At 37.3% G+C, this 24,869-nt stretch overlaps 1 protein-coding gene across 1 annotated transcript; it reads left to right on the forward strand.

Annotated features, from left to right (window-relative positions):
• Positions 1 to 15,930: 15,930 nt before the first annotated feature.
• LOC136254312 (WSCD family member GA21586-like) lies at positions 15,931 to 24,561 on the forward strand. The gene is made up of 2 exons (XM_066046987.1): positions 15,931 to 16,984; positions 24,141 to 24,561. Exons 1-2 carry the CDS (start codon positions 16,054 to 16,056, stop codon positions 24,470 to 24,472), a joined length of 1,263 nt encoding a protein of 420 aa, XP_065903059.1. The 5' UTR covers positions 15,931 to 16,053; the 3' UTR covers positions 24,473 to 24,561.
• Positions 24,562 to 24,869: the final 308 nt, after the last annotated feature.

The raw sequence follows: 24,869 nt of genomic DNA on the forward strand, positions 1-24,869 counted from the left end.
TCTTCGTATAGCTGTCTGCATGCTGACTTGTAATATAGCTGAATGTTTTACAGGACGACTTGTAACTCTACAGGGTGATTTTTAATGTAGCTGAGCTTTCTGCTAAGCGATTTTAACTTAGCTGAATATTCTCCAGGGTGACTTGTAACCTAGCTCAACTTTCTACAGGGTGGCTTGAAACTTAGCTGAACTTTCTACAGGGTGATTTTTAATTTGGCTGAACTCTATAGAAGATGGAGTTCAGTTGGAATCAACTTTAATTGAACTATATACACTGTATAGTACTATTGTGTTGTTGGATTTTGAGGCATTGTATAATAATGGACTGTCAAAGAGAATAAAAAGTAGCTACACTGTATGATTAGATTGAATGCAACACATTCTACAGTCTGGTCAGTGGTCACATTTTGTGTTTCAGCAATATTTTAAAACAGGGAGATATGGCAATCACATGGAGCTATGTTAATTTAAAGGGTGCAGCTCCGAGAAACTGTGTTTTAAAGATGCTTATAATTTCACTATAACCACTTGCAATAGGAAGAAATTTATCCTATGGCAAGCATCATTTATTTATTTTTTAAATTTATCAATGCTTTACAGCACAAGTGCTGAAGGTCTGTAGGACACCTGGTCCTACAGCCTGCTCAAAGACTTTAGCTACATAATGAAAAGTTGGAGAAAGGAGAAAAAATCCATGACTGGATCTAGGTAACCTTGAATCTGCAGCCATCCGATTTACGCTCGAACGCTTACAGGAGTCTACCAGGTGGTCAGGATGTTTTCTCCTCGTTATAAATGAAATAATATGAAGTTGCATGTTTTCAGAATGAAAGATTGTGTAGATAAAGATATATTTTAAACAAAATTGTAATGGCAGAATGCTTGGCACAATGGTGAGATAGCAGTGTACAGGTCAAGAAGAAGAGCTAGGTTTAACTTCAACTTTCACACTGGTCTTATACAATAATTTTGATTATGGATGTTTTATTAGAGTTTATTTCATGTGCAAGCTGGGAAGCTGCTAGAAGCTGTAATACAAGTATAATTGAATCTTACCCATGCAAGTGAAAAGGTGAATAGAGCAAGGGAAATGGCTATATCTCACCTATATAAGTATTAAAACAATAGAGACTCAAATTATAATTATTTAGGAGTAAGACTTAAGACTGCTAAAACTTGCATGACATTTTGGAGGGGTGGTGCTTCAGCACCCCATGTACCTCCCCCAAGTCTGTCCTTAATAAATTTGTCAATTTTTTCATCATCATTGTTTGTCATTTTAATGTGTAATCCTTCAAGTGGACATTTTACATGTGCTTCTATTGTAGTGTACTATTTTAGACAATCACATTTTTTCAATGGTGGGACCTTGACAAAAAAAGAGTAGTAATAATTGTATAGTTAATCACTTGATATATTTCCAAATGATAGTTTGAGGTGCTATTAAAAGTATTATTATTGTGACACATCCGATTTTACTAGTGGTACCATAGTGAAGATGCCTTACACATAAACACATCTTATAGTAATTTTGTACATGTATTATTGTAAACAGGAAGGGGTAAATTAATAGTGTAAGGTGAAGGCCAGCACTATTTTTTTCCTGTTCAGCAATGCAAGAACTCAATTACTATAACCAATCATCCCTCCCCCACCCCCCACATAAGTCTTTTGACTTAAATTTATGTTTAATTGTTGCAATAATATTATAACCCAGCGCCTAAGCCATAAAACCATTCACTTTATTTTATAAAAGTTTTATGGGGTTAGTAGCACATTTATAGAAGGGGAGGCAAGTAAGAGACCTCTAGTTAGTTCAAATCAACTTGCAATCTGTATAATATATATAGGAATCAGCAATGTCTTTAAGGGTGGTATAGATGTTCTTGTCTTCAGCAAACATAATCATTCTGACTTGCTCAGGTCATAAACTACATAACAAGGGCTCCCATTACAGAGCTTTGAGGAACTCCACTTGATACTGAGAAAGTTTTAGAGGCTGAGTCATTTAAAATAACTTGTTGTGAATGATCAATTCTTGATCCATAGTAATAAGTAACCCTTATAATTCCATATACATCCAATTTTTTCAATGACCGACAATGTTGCACAGTGTAATACCTTTGGAAAGTCCAGATTATATTGAGACTTGAGGTCAATCATTCAAATCTGTTAATAGATTAGGATCTTCCAATAGTGAAACATTGAATACATGAATGCTCTATTAGAGTGTTGTAGTAGGCGTCCAGGCGTCCAACCATACAGAAGCTGGATCGATGTTGCCATTTAGCTAGGTTACTGTACCTGAAAGCTCACCAGAATTGCATTACAGCTATATCGCAATTCTGCCATAACAAGTAATTTGACTGTTCTATTAGGGTATTTTGCGGTTTCAGCTCCTCTCACTCTAAGAGAAGAGGGACTCTAGTTCCCCACCTTTATGCCTGTGCATGTGTATCCTCTCTATTGAAAGTCTGATGTTGACATTGAGTGTGCTGCTTGAAAAGTGGGTAAAAAATTTTCATGTCACACATTCTCACGATTCACTTTTATGTCTTAGGTTGACATGACTCGGATGGGTGGTGCTTCAATTACCCCATGTACACTGCCCCAAATCTTCCCTTGATAAAAAAAAATCATTTTCAAATAATCATAGTTGCTATAATGTTGTCACATACTGTTCATACACTAACTAACTCTAGTGGACGTGTCACATGAGCTTCCAATAGAATCACATCATACTAATTCTTTAGTTCAAATGATATATCGAGAGTATTATTGTGACAAATCTAGTCTTCCCATAGTGATAGATGCCTAATAGCATAGCAGTGTGCAAAATAACAGTCAGTCACCCGACAATTTCCAGTCAATTACACTACTTGTCAGGCCATGATTGGAAATAATGTCTTTTCAAAGTATCAGTGTAGTATTAGGCTAGGAGGGAGGCCAGACATGACAGTATTGGCATGTGATTTCGTTATGTGTTTCTGGTTAGTGATGACCACAAAGTCATGCCCAAGGAAAACTGTTAGGTTAACAAGTTACTATGTTGTGCCAGCCTCCTTGTCTCAGTCTGTATTGCATTAGTTAAAACCTGTTGACCAGTAGTAGTTTTTACTTGTGGTATTCACTTGTACATCCAGCTTGTATTTTAAGCTAAAATGTATTAGTGATAGAACCACTATCTATTTCATGGTAGCACTAGCTAACTTTGACCACATATATAGCTATTACTAACATCACATCACAGAAGGCTTTTTAAGTTTTGACAGAACTATTTTCTACAAAAGCCCCTGTAACAGAATCGATTCAGACATAGAAGCTCTTCAGTATACTAAAACACTACACTGGGTTAGTGATCAGTTGTACCGTATGGGTAACCTGACAAATATTTAAGATGGAAGAAAACATGCAGGAAAAGTGAAACAGCAAAAAGTTAAAGATGTCCGAGCAAATGTCTTGATGTCCACCCAACTTTCACATTGTCCTGACACTGTGTAAGCACATATCTAAATATTTTGCACACTGCATAGCATATGCATAAACACACCTTATATTTATACATGTAATAGGATGGCTGCAGCTGGCTATAGTATTTAGGAAGGGATAAACAAATGATGCAGTTATTTTTCACAAAAATAGCCAGTGAATACATGAGACCACATATGGACACTCTATACACAAAATTTCCAACAATAAAGTGTCATTCTACATGGATATTCATATGAATGCTGTATTAGGGTATATTTCACATTGTGCATGACTGCTCTATTAGAAAAGTCAAGACAAGCTACTAGAAGGTACAATACAAATGCAATTGTACCTTATACATAATAACAAATACATGGGCAATGAAGCTAGTGGCTGGAGAATGGCTAATCTCTCCGGGAATGAGTCAAATATACCATTGATTTAATCTTGTGGCTATATTAATCTTTCCTAGGGGAGCAGGTCCCACAGGCCCCTCCCCTAACATGAATGTCCCTTATACACATCCTCAATGCATAGCCACTCCGCACAGTGCAGTCAGTCTGCCCCTTCCACTCACACTTATATATCACACACGCCCTCTCCATATCTTTACTAAACCATATCAACATTATAATTTGAACCATGAGGCTGTAGGGAACACTATACTTCTAAACTGGCATAATATTGACCATTTGTAACTCATCTCTCTCCTTAAACTTTTTTTGCTACCAGCTATAATTAGGGACCCGCCGATTATGCTCATAAGTTTATTTATCCTGTATGTTAATGACATAACTGATGGACTCCAAAGTACACTAGAGATGTTTGCTGATGACTCTAAACTTTACAGAATTATCCAAACACCTCAAGATGTCAATATTTTACAGGAAGACCTTAATTTTATCTCGAACTGGTCAAGACTTTGGTTACTGAAGTTTAATACTTTAAAGTGCACCGTGATACACTTAGGTAGAGGAAACCACAACACCTACACCCTGTACGATCAGGCCTCAGGAGCTCATAGTCAGCTAGAATTAACAACAGAACAAAGAGATTTAGGTGTATGGATCACACCAGACATGGGCTCAAGTCTTCATTGTCACAAAATTGCAAGTAATGCTAACCAAGTATTGGGAAGACTGAAGCGTAGTTTCAAGAATAGATCAGCACCATCATTTACACTGCTGTACAAAACTTTAGTTCGACCGCACCTAGAGTATTGTGCCCCAATCTGGAGCCCTCATTTAGTAAAGGACATTGACGTACTAGAAAAGGTTCAAAGAAGGGCTACTAAGCTGATACCATCTATCTCTACACTATCTTATGAAGGTAGACTTCAAGAACTAGATTTGCACTCACTTTTTTGTAGACGACAAAGAGGAGATCTAATTGAAGTGTTTAAGATACTAAACTCATACTATCAAATTGACCCAAAAGATATCTTTACATTACAACAAGACAGTGTTACCAGGGGCCATCCAATGAAACTTTTTAAACAAAGAATTTGCAGAAGCATTGGTCAACACCTTTTCAACTTTAGAATAATCCAACAATGGAATGACTTATCTGACGAAGTAGTTCTGGCAAAAACAATATCTTCTTTCAAACACTCACTAGACCAATATTGGAGAGAAACTGGACATGGACATTGTCAAAGGCCTTTGGCCTATTAATCAATTTTGTATTTTAATTGTCCATTAAATAATAATAATAATAATAATTTTACCTATTATGCTATGCTGCACTGCTCAAAAATTTACCTATTATGCTTAAATTTATGCTCAATACTTACCTATTATGCTCAAATTATGCCCAATTATTTATGCCTCGGTTCTCATGCTCTACTTATAATTTCCAGTTTATGGATAAATAATAAGTGTCTGAAGCACAAACCTACTTGTCAAACTGTATATTACAGAGAAGATCGATATACTCTAATAGAACAGTCAGCTATGTGATTGTTCTATTAGAGTTACTGACTGTTCTATTAGAGTATATCGATCTTTCTGTTATAGCTACTTTGATAAGCAAGGATTCATACTATTACACAAATATTCTACCCATTATGCTAGCATTATGCTCAATGCTTTCAGGCACCTATTATGCTCATAATTATGCCAGCATAATCGGCGGGTCCCTAGCTATAATGTCACCGAGTTATGATTTCAAGGATGAGTCATGGTCCATAATCGGTTGCTTATGCTAATACAACACATGCAGCTATAGTATAAAGTGGAACCTACCTTAGTGGCCTCCTGTGTTCACAAGACCTCAGCAAAATGTACACAGGAAACAAAATTCAAAGTGTATTTGTATACATGATTTGTTTGTCTTGTTATAGTTTTCATTGTTTGATATAATAATGATAAGGGTGGATTTATTATTTGTTGTGCTGCTTCTCATATGATAGCTCAATGACTCAGAGCACAACTTTATCTATTCTAGTGAGGTACCAACTTGATAATATAAAGAAAATATTAAGTGAGATGCTCTCCTAGGTTAGTGCATGTCCTGGGTAAGCAGGTATTTTAAGGGTTGTATGCATTATTATATCATGTCATGTATCCCTGCACTCACTGTGTAAACTTGTACACCACTGTATGATAAGCTATATACAGTAGCTATTGTTTGCACAAAACAACAGCAGTCAACATGGTTAACCACTCAATAGATATTAGGAATAACATAGACAAACACGCAGTATACAGATACATATTAAACCACAATTATGAAAACAATTATAGTGATGCATGTCTAGTAGCTGAACTATAGGTAACGCCTGCAGTTGTTCACAAGCACGTGTGAAAGAATGACATAAGAGTTAACAAAGTTGTGTCAAACTAAAAGGTTGCACACTAATATTCTAAGCAGGAGCACATTTAGGATTGTGCTAAGCCAGGGACATTGGTACAGCTGTAGCTACTTCAGTAGTTTAAACTGATAAATGATTTATGTTGTTCTAGACCGTTCCTTTTTAAAAGAGGCAATATCAGTGCGATTAGTACCAGTAATAGCATGGGTAGCAGTGAAATTTGGGATAAATACCACGATTGTTGTATTGGAAATTTACCATTTCCAATACAACAAGAGTGGTATTTATCCCAAATTTCACTGCTATACCCATGCTATTCCCAATTATGATGTGATTTGGGTTGAGGCTTAGAAGCCTGTACACCCATTCAATTACATACATACACATACATAAATTAGATGCAATGAACAAAAATTAACTATGAATATAATTATTACATTAACATAAATCTATAGTCCTAAAAGTAATTATCTATAGCTGATTTAAAATTATTTAATAAAGAATTTCCTACAACATCACTCGTAAGATTGTTCCAATCATTAATTACTCTAGTACCAAAATAGTTGACTCGACATGAAAGGTGGGCAGGGGGCTTAAGTAATTTATATGCTATAAATACTATAGTCGAACAATACGCATCCCTGAGCACACAAGATCCCGTAAATTTGTTCTTCTACGGCTTCTTCCGTATACGGAACATCAGACAATGGCAAAGAAGAACTTAGAAATTTATCGAGGTGGAGGCCGGTTAGTGATCTGTGGAGTACGGGTTAAATAATGGGTCATGGACACGCAGAAGGACTCAGTGAGTAAGGCTGTGTAGTTTTTATTGCAAAAAAATGGAAGCCTTGGGCTGTACACGAGTGAAACAAAATAATAATAATAATATTATGAATAATAATACTAGATGAATAAAAAATTGGAAATTTTAAAATGGGAATAGGGATCGCTGAAAAAAGCCACAAAACAAGAAGGGATCGCTGGGGTGGTAATATAAACCACAAATCCCTATTTTGACTCTTTGTCATTAATTTTTAGTAACATCCAATGGCGGATCCAGGATGGGGCATTTGGGGCAAATGCCCCCCCCCCCTCACCTTTTGGAGGAACCATACTTCTGATTAAAATACTAAACTTTATGTCAGGGCTAGATCAATTAACTCATGAAAACGTGCAAATCTTAGTAGCATTTATAAATTCACCTGAAATCAAAGCAAACCAAAGTTAAACTAACTGTGAAATTGCCTCCAGCACCTTCCTGCGTACTAAGCTCCTCTAAAAATAATTATCGTGTTGCTGTAGTTTAAGAGATTCATAGCCTTTTACACAGCTTTAAGACTTCACAACCATCTGCAAAAGCCAAAATGTCAAAAATCAACAGTGAAACACTACTAAGTGGTGATTATTTGCTGCTTCAAAAATGCAGCAACTAACAAGAGAAGTTCCCCAACCACCTAGCTACAACTCAGCCTGTTTGTGCCCCTCCCCTTGCCAGCTCCTGGATCCGCCCCTGACATCCTCTGTCATTTTGAAGTGAGTCAAAATAGGGATTTGTGGTTTATATTACCACCAACAGAGAGTCAAAATAGGGATTTGTGGTTTACATTACCACCCCAGCGATCCCTTCTTGTTTTGTGGCTTTTTTCAGCGATCCCTATTCCCATTTTAAAATTTCCAATTTTTTATTCATCTAGTTTGTGCACTTTTTATTAATCCAGTAATGGATTATGAAGAAAACTGTTGTGAACAGTGTAATTTTGCATTCTGCATAGTAACACCGTCAACATTTCAGTACACACATGCATGAAGCTGATCAAATTGCAATGTGCATACAGACTGAGAGTCTCCTGATATGAGCTACAATTTACATTACTGGTGCCTTCAATAGCTGCAAATTCAGTACAAGGATTGTTGTTATACACTTGATGGCATTATGTATACATCAGGGTGAACTCCCTTTAGACTGGAAGAGGGCATATGTAACACCAGTATAGGCCCGTGTACTAATCCATCGAACTATAGGGGAATTTGTGATTTGCGCATACTCGAAGTATACGGAACATAAATAAAACTGGACGTATAAATTTATGAGGTAACTGGACAAAACGTGAAAAGCAGCCCTATGAGGTACTCTTGTGTATTAACGAAGGTTTAAAATTAGTTGCTAATGTTTTTCAAAGCTTTCTAGCGAGATATTTAGATAGAAACTTCACTAAGAGGGTGGTTTTGCTCGTACCCATGCCTGATACGGACATTGGCATAACAGCCTTACTGTTAAAGCTTCGAAGCTCAAACTCCTGACACAACATTGCTGTGAGCTGGTTAACAACAAGACGTGTTCAGTTACAAAATCGCACTACTTGTTCAGTAGAAATCTCGACTTCAATATCACCGTGCATTTCCAATGGCGAAATTGAAGTCAAGGTTTCTACTGAACAAGCAGCGCGATTTTGTAATTGAACACGTCTTGTTGTTACTCAGTTCACAGCAATGTTTTGTCGGGAGTTTGAGCTCCGAAGCTTTAACAGTAAGGCCGTTATGCCAATGTCCGTATCAGGCATGGGTACGAGCAAAACTGCTCTCTTATCGAATTTTCTCACTAAATAGCTATGTCGCTAGAAACTTTTTAAAAACATTAGTAACCAATTCTAAACCTTCTTTAATATATAAGAGTACCTGACAGAGCTGCTTTTTCACATTTTGTCTATTGACTGCCAAGTTTTATACATCCAGTCATGGTCCAGTTTCATAAATTTTCGTGACGCATGAAAAATCCGTAAACATGCCCAATTCACAAATTCCCCTATAGACCTATATCGTTGACTAGTATTTGCTGCAATATATATATCATCTCCTCAGCAATATCTTCTCACACTATTGACTACAATATCATGTATACAAATTAACATAGATTTCTTTGATAATGAAGACTGTGGTGAATAGTGTAATTTTGCATTCTGCATAGTAACACCGTTAATGTTTCAGTACAAACATGAAACTGATCAAATTGCAATGTACATACAGACTGAGAGTTTCCCAATATGAGCTACAATTTAAATTACTGGTGCCTTTAATAGCTGTAAAATTCAGTGCAAGAATTGTTGTTATACACTTGACTGTATTATTAGAGTATTTACATGACTGCTCTATTAGAGTATTTAATCTGGATAACCCGCCCACGTACAATAATCACGGAGCGAAAAAAAACACCTTGCAACAAAGTCATCAGCCCAGATTAAGCTTCCTGGCCTATACTGAGTTTAATAAAGACAGATTCTATTAGCCACAAGCAGCGCACACCAAAAAACGTAACCTTGAGTGCGTCTTGTATGGCTTCTCGAGCGTAATGGCGTTTTGGCAAGAAGAAACGGCCCGGTTTGGGCTGTTTCCATTCGAAAACGAAATCAAAAATAGGTCATGGACATGAAGAAGGACTAGGTAAGCATGGCTATATAGTTTTTAGCACGAAAAAGTGGATAACTTTTGCTGTACATGAGTGAAACAAAATAATATTATGAATAATAGCTAATAATAATAATTATGAACAAAACGGCAAATTTCAGTTTTGTCCCAAATACACATACTGTTTCCTTTTCACTTGATACTTACTAGTGGACCTATACTCATTGCAAATAACCACCAGAGGGTGGTTTTGAATTGGAGGATGCTTTCAAGGTAGTTTTTAGGCGTGCGTTCTATTAGAGTTTTTGCAAAAAACTGATTGTAATTGTTTGTGTCATCAATAATACTGATGGTTCTTCTCTCATGGGCGATCCCTATTATGAACCCACTATCGTGGTTCATGATTAGAATGGCCACCACTCCAATTAAGGAGAAAATGTGCAAGATTAACTCTATTATACAAGATTATCCACAACCTAACCAAAATACCTAACAGCTACTTACCAACATTATCACCTGTCACCATTACAAGATCTAATCGTGAACAAAAATTCCTACACTATCATACATCAATAGACAACTATAAATAGCTACTCATTTTTTCCAAGAACAATACCAGAATGGAATGGACTACCACAAGACATCATCAATCAACAAACTATTGACAGCTTCAAACAATTATTATACAATCACTTTTAATTTTAATGTACATTAGCACTTACGCCCCAGGCGGGCTCTGCTAAGTAAACAATATAATAATAATAGATTATATAATACTACGTACCCGGGATTGGAAACGCCGGTTTTTATCCAAACTATCCGCGTTGGAGCGTACTCTTATGACAGGGAAGCGCCTAGCCAGGCGAGTGGTTGATTCTTCTCATTTTCTTGTGAGTTCATAGCCAGCTAATAGAGATATAAAAGACTATTTAATTCAACATTTCGTATTTCGTAGGTTTAATAAATGAAGGCATTATTTGGAGTTAGCTGACCAGGTGAACTAGACAGGAATGGGCGGTCAGCGGCAAGGTCACCGGTTCATTAAATTCAAGGTTGAATTGCTCAGACACAATGGTAAGTACATTATTGTTACAGAGCAGACAGCACAGGTGATATGGCTAGGGAAATTACATGACAAATTTTATGTAATTACAAAATTAGAGTGCATTTCTAGATGGGAAGTAGCCCTTAGAGTAGAAACTTTACCATTAGCAGAAATTCGGTCAAACTTGAATGCTCTATTAGAGAGTTTTATTACAGTAATTTTGTGGATTTTAGTTAATTGAAGGTAAACGATCATGCTACAGTAGCTTACTATACCACGATCCATTAGAAGACTACAAAATGCATCATAAGTGGTAATAAATTCATTGGTGGTATGAATCACGTTAAGAAAATCTTCAGTGATAGGTATTTACCACACATGACCACGAATGTCGCCGAAAGCCATATGAACACACTTAGCATTTCTAAGGATTTAATTAAGCAGACATACCATAATGAACCACCACTCAAGGATCCACTGTATACTGAAGTTAGATCTACAACTATACTGGAGATGCAAGTTGAATTATGACAAAACTCCCTAATAGAGTAGTCACCGCATTTCTGCCAATGCTGGTGTGAATAGGTAGATGAGTTTGGGAGAAAGAAACAATGACATTGATGGTACAGCCTGGTGGATCTTTCCATTGTAATGAAATAGTTGAACCATCCAGTTGGGTGTCTAAAGTTGTATTGGAATCTACCAATGATTGAAGTCTTCTGGTTATTGTATAATGTAATTTAAGCACCTGGGGTCACTAATACTGCATGCTTGTGATGTAACCTCATGACATGTCAAGACAATTTGGGGATTTGAAATAGACCAGACCCCTTCTCTTCCTACCCAGTGACAAAGAGAAAAAAGTGGTCTGGCCTAACGGTATGGGTACCACTAGTCCTAAAACAACTGCAGCATGTTCCATTGACGAGTTAACAGTAACTGTAGCTATGGTTGCCAGGCCTATCTTATGGTGCATTTCCTGTACAATTTTATGTTGTAATACAATTAACCATGGTGGGATTCTTCCATTGCTGAGGACAAGCTAAGTGTCCTGCCCTTAAAGTGAATGTACCATAGCAGTGGCAAGAGTAGTAGTGATAAACGTACACGGCATTTCTGCTTAGCACAGTGCAGTATATGATTACTGTGATTTCCCTCTCTTTTGACTGTTGCATTGTGAATGGCATGACATCAATGTGTTTAATGTACAGTGGAACCTGTCCTAAGCTGGTCACCTTCAGGCCAGCATTTCTTGATGTTTGCTTTATACAATTGGGTTAGTGTATAGCTGCCTCACTAAAGGAATTAAAGTTCAGTGGCCAATTTCAGAGAGGTGACCTGTCTATACAGGACAGGTTCCACTGTACATTGTACAATGTTAGTGTTGCATTTGCTAATGTAGCTCAATCTTTATGTAGACTGTTTTTGTAGGTCACAAAACTCTTCCTGTGCTGTGTCTTTCTACCACTTGTCAAGGAAACAAGTGTTTGTTGCTGTGAAAGATTCATCTCACATTGAAACTGATAGCATTTTTGTAGCGGACAAGTTGACTATAGAAAAATTACATGATTTCTATGCTGTAGCTATCAAGGGTTCTTAGTAATAAATTAACAACATGACGGTACAGCACAACAGTGTGTGTTGCAACATATTGCTAGAGGGATGGTTGTACTTATCCAGCAATGGAGTCGGTTATGACATTATGTCACTTATCTAGAGTTTGTAGTTGCTGTGAAAAGCTAAAACATGTACAGCCACTACCGTGAAATTGAGTATGGTGGTAGGAACCATATAACATACTCTATTACAACATTCATTATGTGCACTCAATTGACTTTCTGTTCCAACACAGAAACATGCACAACATTGTACACTTGTCTCAATCAGTGCTCCTTGTGACTATCAAATGTTAAAACTGTGTAACTATTAGTAGGTCTTCTTTGGATAAATATTTTGACTAGCTGAAGTACTATTCAAGTTTGAGAGTTGTACAGTACCACTCTACAGAATTGCCTATCATTCTGAAATTGTCAGGTTTACAAATGATTGAGACCAGAAGTACTTAAAGGAGTTTTACCATATTCTTGTACACGATACAGGCCTGGGGTAGGGGCAAAACAGCTAAGAAAGGGACATAATTACTTAGCTAGTACCACTTGGGTAACTAAATGCTAATCTTGTATATAATTTTTGTGGGTTGGAAATGTTCTCACTACACTGCACACCCCCAAAACTTCTTTGAGTCCATCGGCTAAATGGTTTCAGTTGACACGACAGAACGGCGAATTCACTAGGTACGAATCTCTGGCCCCGGTAGGCGCCTAAGTAACTATTGACCTACCAGTATTAGTGGCTTTAGGCATATCTCAACCTGGATATTAAGCTTTCTCCTTCGTCTTCTACCACACAAACACTTTGAAAAAAGGGCGGTTATTTGGGGGGTGCGCTCCAACGCGGATTGCTTTTAGCAAATGTACACGAGTAATTGGATCACGTGTCTCAATCCCGGGTATGTAGTACGTCGACGTAGTATATATAATCTATGCCATAGTACATCTATAAACAGTGCCATGGCCCGCACTCTGTGCTAGTAGGAAAATCACAATACTGTGACAGACTGTAGTAATTAGTGACATTCCTTAGTGAACAGATGCATTGTTTGTACAGACTTTCTTAATCTTATTCATACATTTTTGTACTCCATTAACTATATTCATGTGTTCTTGTGTATCCTGTTTTCCCCTCCCTTGCTTTTGTAATTAATAGCCCTTGTACTTGTATTACCCTTTTGTTCTGTACCTATGGTTTTATGTATGTGTATAAATACTGTGTGCTAGTTAATTTGTAGTGGTAGCTATTAATTGATTTGTTTGATATATTGTGAGATGTCTCTGAAGGTGACTCAGTCAAGAAGTGAGGCTATGCATGACAAGGTGGTGAAGGCCAGCACAATCAGCATATGATCCTAAATCAGTGGCACAGACTATAGGCCACTTGTAGCTCAGTGCTGGTACATCAGTGGTGTGGTAATGTCACATTGATGTCTGTACACACTATGTGCATACACAACATACTGAGCCATAGACAACATACTGGAGATAGCAGTAGTATTCCATTAGCAACCCAGGTGAAAGATGAAGCTGTGATACAACAACTTGGGATTCACTGTACTACCTGGAAACAAGACTAAACACTTGAGACACCAGCCACAAATCACCAGCCACAAAGGTCTGTAGAAAATCAGTGAAATTCCCTTTGCAATGTAGGTGTGACATGTCTCTGAAGATGAAGTGAGCCAGCTATGCACACAAGACACAACTGGCAAATGGTTCCAATCGCATAATAGACTCTGTTGTGACTAGAGGCTGCTGGTATGTGCCAGTAAAAATCAGTGGTGCATGTGGTATTGGCACAGTGAATACAGTCTATAATATCATGCATACACAACATGGAGATAGTTACACATTAGCACATTACAAAACTGGGGGGGGGGGGGGGGGGTTTACAGAGGGGGAGGAGCTCAGTAAGACAACAGTAGCTAGTTACTGAAGGTGGGAAACATCATAATTATAAGGTGGTGGCATATTGACATTCGATGAAGTGAATGTGGCATGCAGGAATTGCCACAATCATAAGTAGCTATGACCCAAAAGGATCTGTCATAATTAAACACATAATACAGGGACCCAGAAGTGCTCCTAAACAAAATTCCTACATCCCCCAGTTGTCATGGAGGGATTTAACAAGCAACTGAACAAAACTTTGAAACATACACCTGGAGCACATATATATGCAGCCGGATACAAAGTTGAATTAGCTACAAACAATAGCATTCCAGCATGAATTTTTTAAATGGCACAATTGAATTAGGAAGCCATCTAGCAACCTGGACTGTCTTGAAACTGCAGATGCTCGAATCTAGTTGCAAGCAGTTGGTACATCAAGGGGTGGTCACTACCAATAGTCCTCAGAACCATCTGCGACAAAGTTTTTGATCGACGAAAATATACCTTGATCACATTATTTCGCCTTAAAAACAGTCTTGATTGCTTGATAATTTAGCACATATTTCTGTATAGCTTGCGAGCTATAGTACATTCATGTTGAGCTGAATCCTGAAAAACAGCTAAAAGTTAAAAGTGGATTTTTCTCAACAGAGTTAACATTACAGCCAACCAGATGATTACTGGTAACAGCAAAAGTGTCAACAACAGACACATACGGTTTGGTTCCATTACAAGTTCAGGAAAGAGCTGTAATGAGCACTGTACTTATATGGCTTCCCCATAGGAAATGTATTGTGAAAATTTTGATTGGCCGTAAATATTATGTCAAACATTTGAACAAAAAGATTTTAAAATATTTTTAGTGGGTCAGGCAGTACTACAAATGAGCCAAATTTCAAGATTGTGTGTAATTGCATCCATGAGTTATTAAATACTTTGAGGATTCAGCTCAACGTGAACATACTATACACCACTTTCTAGGACGTCTTGATTGTTTGATTCAGTGCTAATATCCCTCTTAATCATTTGATTTGATTTTGATCCCGGTTGCAGATGGTTCTACAGGACTATTGGTAGTGACTACCCCCTGTACATGTAATGAGTAACTCCAGATCTTGGCGATCTTTGCATACTTTAATTGTGGTACAAAACATGCCTCCTGTACTGTCACTTGCCACTGGCAATACTATGGTGTATACACAGGCAAGTGGCAAAGGTAAACAGCTAAATTGGAGGTGCAACAATACCTAAGGCGGAGTTGTGGTTTCAATTATGGCATTATGATTGTTATATGCCGACTTTGAAGTTGAGTTGAGTTGTGATGACGCAATCATCAGAAAATTTAACCTAAGCAAAGTAACTACGCACTTTAAGCACCAGTGAATACCTTCCATCCGACAGTATGTTTTTTAAAAGTTTCAATGTATCATGTGGTGTTCTGCATAGCTACTTTCACAAGGCTTTACAAGATTACAAAACTACATAAATCTTACTCAGACGCAACGCGCATGACATTTCCGTGATCAGCGTGTGAAAAATCTCCATATCGATTTTCATCCCCATTGCAGGTTGGATGACGGAGAAATTTTAAAGAGTGCGTTGTCATTTGTGCCAAGGTTACGCACCACTCACGGAGAAATATTTAATTAAACTAAGAATTTTCCATTTAGATATTCAACGGAGTGGGTGTTTGTACAGTCAGCAGTCTAATATAGCCAGCAAGTGCTACAAACGGCGGTTCCATACTCATTACTGTGGCAGGGGGCGGTGGTCTGTTGTGACGGGAAAGGAGTAAAGGTAACTGGTTGGACGACATCATGTGGTTTGTTCCAAGGACGATCTGTTCGCTTCAGACCTGTTTTCGTCTATATATATACTCTGCTACGGTGTGTGTTATGCTAATACTACTGTACCAATCCAACATAACTGTCCAGAACAGATTAGTAGTAGCAGCTCCGCAGTCAAGCATGATAGAAAGGTTGCGGTCAAGTCCTAACATAAGTCTGCAGTCAAGTCTCAATGGAAGTCAGGGGTCAACCAACAATCAAAGTCTACAATCAAGTCTAAATGATAGTCTGGAGTCGAGTCTCAAAGTGGATAGTCTACAGTCCAGTTTTAACGAAACAAGACATGTGCTTGAAATGCTTCAGAAAAAAGGCATCATGACAATTGGTGGCAGTCAGTATGTTGGTCGGTATAAAACTTTCCATGATTTCACTGAATCTCAAATAGACAACATTATTACAGCATTTGGAATACCTAACCTAAATTCCTCAAACTTCAAAGAACAAATGCTGGCTTGTACTGGTCTAACATTAGCAAAGGCAAAGAAGCCAGTAAACATAACAAGTGATGGAAATGTGGTTATGCCTAAACACTTTCAGAAATGTAAGAGTATGAGTTTTCAGATGACTGGTAAAACTGTTGCATTATTCAGCTTCCCTGGATCAGGTAACTCATGGATGCGACAACTAATAGAGACCACTACTGGAATTTACACTGGTACCTACCAGGATTGTGATGATAGTTATATCTTTAATGGAATGATTGGAGAAGGAGTTTATACTGATAATGTTATTGCTGTTAAAATACATTTCCCTAACACTGATGATCAGAAGTGGTTGGATGAACGTAGTATCATTTACGTTGTCAGAAATCCATTTGATGCTATCCTTGCTGAATGGAATCGACAGAAATCAGCTTCAAAAAATCATGACATGGCACATCTTTCTACAACTACTGTGTTCGGTAAGTAGCATGCCAGCTAGGTGTGCAAAACAGATGAAAGCATGCACGCACGCGCGCACACACACATGCGCATGCGTGTGCACACATACCATAAAGTTGGGTTGTTATTATAATTTTTGGAAAAAACTTTTTTTGCAAAAATCATACTATCTGTTTGACACATGCACCTAATAAATAATTATGGTGAGTGTAACATGGAATCACTACGTTGTAATAGAGTAGTTAATAGTTTGTGCCGGTCACCACGCCAGTATGTAAGGATATTAACTCCATCATGTACTGGGTGAAATCCTTCATGATGAACAAGATTATCACTATCCAGATGGCTGATTTCCTATATACATAGCGAAGAGAGACCTCAAGGGAGGCGTACGTGCTTGAGGAGACATTCATTTTGAGTACTTTCACAGCTTTTCTTGCAGTCTCTTGTTGTATGTAGTTCTATCGTCGCATTTTGCCATATGACCTTATCATCCATGGTTAATTACAAGAAATGTATATGTGTTTAACAAATAATATGCGCTTAATAGATACATGTGCTTAACAACCCGACTATACAGTACATACATCCACACAATATACACATGTATGCAGCCCAAGGGTGAAGATATATGTATACATTAGACAAAACATGATAAACTAATATGTACCATGCTTGTAGCAGGCAAATAGCCTTGGTGGAAACCAATCACCCAAGCTATTGTGAGTGACTATTTTGTGTTCTCTATAATGTGAATGTAGTCTGTGTCAACGTTGAAACTGGATCAGGTCAACCAGGGCACTTTTTGTCCTGGTCATCCAGGTCTTACCCGCTTTACAGATAATCTGGATCACCTGTGAATTAGTTTAGTGATGTGAAATTGCTAGTCTTGCTGCAGTCCAGTTTCTTCCATGAGCTGCTCCCACATATCAGGACTATTGTTTGTATGCATGCATAAATGGAATCAGTCGCTGTCCTCTTCAGGTTAGCATGGAGCCATGCTCATTTCCCGCTAGTTTATTTGCTATAGCATACAGTTATATAAGTGTAACTGTTCTATTAGGGTGACTGTTGTATTAGAGTATCTTGAGTCAGCCTTTCACCTACCATGGGTGTGTCACTATTCATAGTTTTATGCATATAGCTAGACCAATAATAACAGGGTACATCGTCGTGATCGAGTAAATGCATTGTTAAGAAGTGTGGTCTCGGTACTTAATTGTTAGTAATCAACCAATATGCTTGGTCTTGAACTTATCATGAAGTATAAGCAAGAGTGCATAATAATAGAAGAGGGAGGAGAGTGTCTAACTCTCAATATAATCCATACAAACACACTGCCCTCAAACCCTCCTACTTCAATCCATAAAACTTCTAGTAATAAATCAATACCTTTAAGTGAACAGAAGACTGTTGATATTTCCTAATTGAAGCAGTAGAAGTGATACAACCTCCTTCATAGAGCAAGCCATTTGTCACCTTTGGTGGCTATAGTTGATTGTGCAAGGTCTGAGTGCAGTGAGTTTGGTGAATCCACTGAAGTTAGACACTCTCCTCCCTACTCTATTATTATGACTCTTGGTATAAGTATCTACAGAGCATAACTGTGCTTAAATAAGTTTGTGCAATCCAAATATGCTGCTCAAGGAAAGTGTTGATAAGGAAAATTAATGCCTCAATATGATTTCATTACATGAAGGACAAAGACCAGCCTGATTGAAGATAAAGGGAAAGACAAGGCACAGAGGGCACGTGCTTGTTGGAACCCCAAAAGGCACATCCCACTGGTGAATTTGTTATTGTGGCATAAAATGATGGCCATGCTCTGCCTCCAGCCTTGCGGGCAGACGAAAATTTGAGTTTCAGTGCACTGCCCGTTATACAGCATTACAAACAGTACAAGAAGCACCTCTGCAAACAATCCAATCACTATGAATAATATGGACGATTCCTGTTATAAATGTGATAGTTAGTCAGCGCTGTCATAGTGAAGCCATGATGCATTACCCTGTATCAACACTTTGCACTGTCAATGAAAAGAAATGGGACATAAAGGTAAATCCATGATGCATGAGTACTATCAAGAGTAAATAATGGAAGAGAAACTCTTGGTACTATGGTATTGTGAGACTGATATCAATATTAAATAATTGTTTTGTTAAGTATATGCAATCCCCTAACCTAGCCTACTGTACTGTATGACATTGCAGTGGATTTCAATTTTGTCACAAAAGACAGAATGTTTTATGCTATATTACGAGTTGCACATACAGACCAGCATTGAAACCAGGGTGCTACTGCTGACTCGGATTGCTGGGTTTTTATTATTTTGACTCTGAGCACTGGCCCAACCCAAACATCTACTTCTTTATCAGCTGTATACCACTGGGCCAATCAGCTTATGTTTGATCACAAAGCTGAACTAGTTCTGAGAAAATTAAAGCAATAGCCATGAGTTGTGTGGGCAATTTTGTGTTCACACTGGGCCAATGGAGTGCCATATTGCCTTATTAAATACACTGCCGGATAGCGATTTGCGGATTTGACCTGAGATTATTTAATTTAAAGCATGGCATGCACCAAGAGTTGCGTTTTAGGTGCTTGGTTAGTGTATCAAATAGTAAAGTAGCATTGTTTATGTAATTATCAGGGATCCCCCCAAAAAGTGATGCATACCACCTAAAATGCTGCCTTTAAAAGAGACATCTTATGTGACAAAAGTCACCTACATTAACATCAAATACAGCATAAAAAAAAACCAAGAAAACACTAACAGGCGGCTGGATATAGAATTTTTTTGTATTTCATAAATGTCATGTTATTTATAACAAGTATGTAGTTTGTAAAAGCGAGCAACTAAATTATGATTACAAAGTTAGCACTGTGCTCTAGTGCATGATGGGGGAGTTGAAGGTGTCTGCACCATCTGATAATCTGTTACCAATGTTTTATGGGGATTTAGTAATATTTAACTATCATTCTTGTAATATCTCAATAATTGGATAGTCACACATGACATTTCACTGACTTTTATATGGTAATGTTCTCAACATTCCTTACCACTGAATGTGTTGACATAATATCCTTAAGTGTTTGTACACTTTTTGTACCATGACTGGTGGAGCTACACATACACACAAAATGGCACCAAACTTATCATAAAATTTATTTTGTATCTGAACATGTGCCTCAACTATTAGTTACTGAAAAGCGAAGAGGCCATTACACTTCATTTTCAGCTATGTTCAGCCCATCACAGTATTACAAATGAAGAACTTTATGAGAAACATCTCTGCATTCAATCCATTCACTACTAAAAAGCATACTATTTCTGTTATAAACTTGATACAAGGGCATGGCTAGGGGGTTCAGGTGGTTTGGATGAACCCTCCTTGCTCTGTACTACTCTTGATGGTCACATCACATTAATGCTGAATCATCGACAAATCAAGTATAGCATCACATGATCAATTGCGCCCATGATGCTTGGTAAAAATGGCGAAGGATTGTTGGTTGAGATATGATATTAGGTAGCAGCTGTGATAAACTTGAGTGGTTGCGTTATACATGTGTCAGGTTAGTACAAATTATGTAAATAGTTGGTGTATATTTGCATGATGGGTGTTTTGTTTATTTTGTCACATGTTGTGGGCACATGATGTCTCAAATATATTGGAGCAAATCTGAAGTTACTAACCATCAACAGGAGAGAAAATGTATACTTGGAAGAAAGTATTGTCAACTAATTGAGGGTTCTTATGTGTTAGGAAATTGAAGTTGGCTTGTTGTCTGGAAGTGAAGATTAGTTAGTAGCTAAATACGATACGTTTATAAGCTCCATAAACAGCAGTGTATAGACTTTAGCTAGTTAGATACACAAACAGCACCTTTTAATGTTATTGCCAAAGGGCACATTTTGTGTAGGCATCATTTTTGTTCGAATGTGGTCCAGGGGAAGCACCACTTCCATGCACTTCAATCTGAACCCCCTTCCAGAAAATCCTGGCTATGCCCCTGTGATAGTCAGCACATGGAAGCTACGTACGTAGTATGTTCTACCACAAATCATCACCTTGTAGTTAGTGAAGAGATTTGAGACACAAAGGATGACAAACTTTACGTCCATGAGTATGTACTGTGGTATGCCAAAGCACCTGTTTGGCTGAAGAGACATCAAAAGTAAAAAAAAAAAATAATGTGCTTTTTTCAGCTATATTTTCTGCCTGTTATACAGCATTACAAATGAAGGACGGTGTAAGAAGTGCCCAACCAATAATTTTGGAAGTTATGAGTGATTCTCATGATAGCTAATACAGAAACCATTACCACTATAAAATAGTAGTAAAAAGGTACATCTTGGGTGTAAGTGATGTCCGACAGTGTAACAATCGAGCCTGTAGCATAATTGGGCTATGCTTAGCTGAATGCTTCAGTTAATTAGCTAGTCAGTCAGTCAGTCAGTCAGTCAGTTAGTTAGTACAAATCTGGTCGATTAAAAAATATTCTGTAGTAACTCATCAAAAACATTTTGGATTGCTTTGAAGGTATCATGTTTGGGACCAATATGTATTGCCATGTCATGATGGAAAGATGGTGGGAAAGCAGAAATCTTCATAATCCCTACTATAGTATGGACATGTTGAGCTGAATCCTCAAAAACATTTAATAACTCATGGATGCAATTACACATGATCTTGAAATTTGGCTGTTTTGTAGTACTGTTTGACCCGCTAAAAATATTTCAAAATCTTTTTGTCCAAATGTTTGACATACTATTTACAGCCAATCAAAATTTTTACAATACATTTCCTATGGGGAAGCTATATAAGCACAGTGTTCATTACAGCCCTTTCCCGAACTTGTATTGGAGCCAAACCGTACGTGTCTGTTGTTGACACCTTTGCTGTTACCAATAATCATCTGGTTGGCTGAAATGTTACCTCTGTTGAGAAAAAAATCCACTTTTAATTTTTAGCTGTTTTTCAGGATTCAGCTCAATGTGTACATACTATAAACAGTACTACCATATAACACCAAGTGATGATATTCCTACTGGTCATAGTTTATTAAGGTATTTGTTTATTTATATATGTATGCAGTATATGTAAGCTGAAGCATTGTGGCAAGTGCTATGACATTAGCATGCAAAAAAGTGGGCAAGAGATAAAATTAACATAGTACGACACGAGTGCTATTTCATTTTAAGACTGTTGTTTTCCTACAAGGGGTGGGATACCTTCACAATCTGTACATGATTTGAAATAATTTCGTCATTTGAAACCTGATTTGTGATTTGAAATTGGATTTATGATTTGAAACTTGATTTGAAATTTCATGCGTGATTGCTGTAGTGTGATTTGTGAGGTCATTACTGGGTCCTGAAGGACAATTAAAAAAATAGTATTGTATATTCACTGTGAGCTTTGTTGAAATACAGTTTCAAGTATTTTAATTATTTGCATGAGCGGGATCTCTTGTGATTTGGTAACTGAAGGGCATATGTGATTTGTAGAGGATAAAATGGTACTTGGAGCTGTCTTCGACCCAAGGTACACAACAAGTGTGAAGTGATTTAAAACTTACATAGGATAGTTGTGAAATCCATCATCTTTACTGTGTAGATTCACCATCAAGCCTGTCCAGTCTTCTGGTCGTTTAGTGTTTTGATATTACCTCCACTCATTAGTGCATTACTTGCAGTGGCACTTATACGTGAGCAACCCTTCATCTAGGAGGGTTGGTGGGGGGGAGGGGGGGGGTAGGGTGGTGTATAGGTCAAAGCAACCTGAGAGGACTTGGGATGTGCTCCCCCAGAAAAGTTTTGTATTTATATTCTCTCCGATTGCTTCTGGTACCTGAATGACCAAAAGTACTCACTGTTTTAGATGCATTCTCAGGTACATTTCTCAGCTACTATACTTTTGCTTAACATTTAAGAAAGTTTGTCGGGGGGGGAGCACCCCTTCTTACTCCTCCTTAAATAAAGCCCTGGAGGTGCAAAATTGGAGCATATAATTATAGAACCTTGTGTGGGGAGATCAAAGTGAAAACCGTTCTTTATTTACTATATAAAACATTTTACACAGCTACAGTTCTACATGTATTCAATTAGTTGTAGAGTAACACATGGACAATTGGCAGTGTTGGGAGTAACGCGTTACTTATGTAACGCGTTACGTAATATTATTACTTTTGTGGTAACAAAGTAATATAACGAAATACGCTATGAAAACAGGTAATATAACGCAAGATACTTTACTTACAAACGTAACGCGTTACCTAAGTAATATAATTACTGTAACGAGTCTAATATGACGTAATATTATTACTAAAAGTAACGAAGTTACTAATCTCGTTAGTAATCCTCTGAGTAACGCCTAACCACAACGAAGTAACGAGGCCTACTGAATGAAGCTTATTCACTAGCTTCTTACTTATAACCAAGATTTGCACATTGTCCAACAACGCAATCATGTCACGTGATAAGGTGGTAGTTTCACACGTGACAGCTTACGGCTGTGGACACAAAGTAATATAATATGTAATATTATTACAGTTACTTTATTTTATGGGTAATATGTAACTGTAACTAAATAGTTCTGTTGCAAGTAATATGTAATATGTAACTAGTTACTTTTACAAAGTAACTTGCCCAACACTGACAATTAGTGGGTGATTGCCAGATAAAGGTTACCCGGACATACATAATTGCAAATACATTAAGGTGATGGATTCACAACTACTTTGTAAGTTTTGAATTGTTTGGTGCATGCTGTATACCTCAGGTTGAAGACAGCTCCACATACCAGTTATGGTAGTGTCTTGCTTGCGCTATTAACAACTATACAGCTCAAAAGAGTAATCTTGAGATGAAATATTGCAGCTCAGTGACTGGTGTTTTTCCCAATCTTTGCATACTACAGTGTTTCCTCAATTATCTGACTCCCTTGGGATTAAGACAAAAACTTTCAGATGATCAAAACCCATTCATTTATATACAGAGCCCTGTTCAAAATACTCTAATAGAACATACATTGTAGACAAAATACTCTAATAGAGCATTCATTTCTATTTTTCAGATAACCAAGTGTTCAGACAATCGAGGGAGCACTGTATACCACTTCAGCACTTGCGATGGTGTTTAACTTTAGTTTTATGTTTACTTTTTTGCAACAGGTAAGGCCTGGATTGCTATGGTAACAAAGTATTCCAAATTATGGCGATTGCACATAGAAGCATATGCACATTCAAACAAGACTCCAATATTGGTACTAAAGTACGAGAACTTGCTAACTGATTTACATACTGAATTGAAAAGGATGATGGAATTTATGAAGTTTCCCTACACAGAAGATGACTTTCAGTGTACCATCAATTCTACAATTGAAGGTTTTCACAGAAAACACAAAAAGACGGCTGACCCATATACTCCAGAACTAAGAAAAGTCGTAATGGAACAAGTTAATTTGGCCAATAAAGCATTACGTCATTACAACATAAGTTATTGATGAAGAACTAATTGAAGTACCTTTTCACAACCAAAATACTGTATGACACTGCCAAAATAAAGTATTATTTATTTATTTTTTATGTATATACTGGTGTAAATACTTCTGTACAGAATAAGATTTCTAATTTATTATAGTAATCTGTGATTTGGTGTAGCCAGTAGTGATTTTCCCAGAGGGGGATTTCAGGAGATCCTTTTGGTTGTCACACTACATTAATTTTGATGAATAATGTAGTTACACAATATATCACGGCTATATACTTGTAGATGTAGTAAGAATATATTTTATAGTTATAACACGTTTACAAGGGATATGACAAAAATAATATATGCACAGGGGAGTACACAGGAATTTTGAAAAGGGGTTTCCACTATATACAGCTAAGTGACTGTTA

Source organism: Dysidea avara, chromosome 4, assembly GCF_963678975.1.
Source record: "Dysidea avara chromosome 4, odDysAvar1.4, whole genome shotgun sequence".
Lineage (NCBI taxonomy): Eukaryota > Metazoa > Porifera > Demospongiae > Dictyoceratida > Dysideidae > Dysidea > Dysidea avara.

Coding starts and splice junctions, on each gene's coding strand:
- LOC136254312 (XM_066046987.1), top strand. CDS start 16,054: ATGTGGTTTGTTCCAAGGACGATCTGTTCGCTTCAGACCTGTTTTCGT. Junction 16,985..24,140: donor TTCTACAACTACTGTGTTCG/GTAAGTAGCATG, acceptor TTTTTGCAACAG/GTAAGGCCTGGATTGCTATG.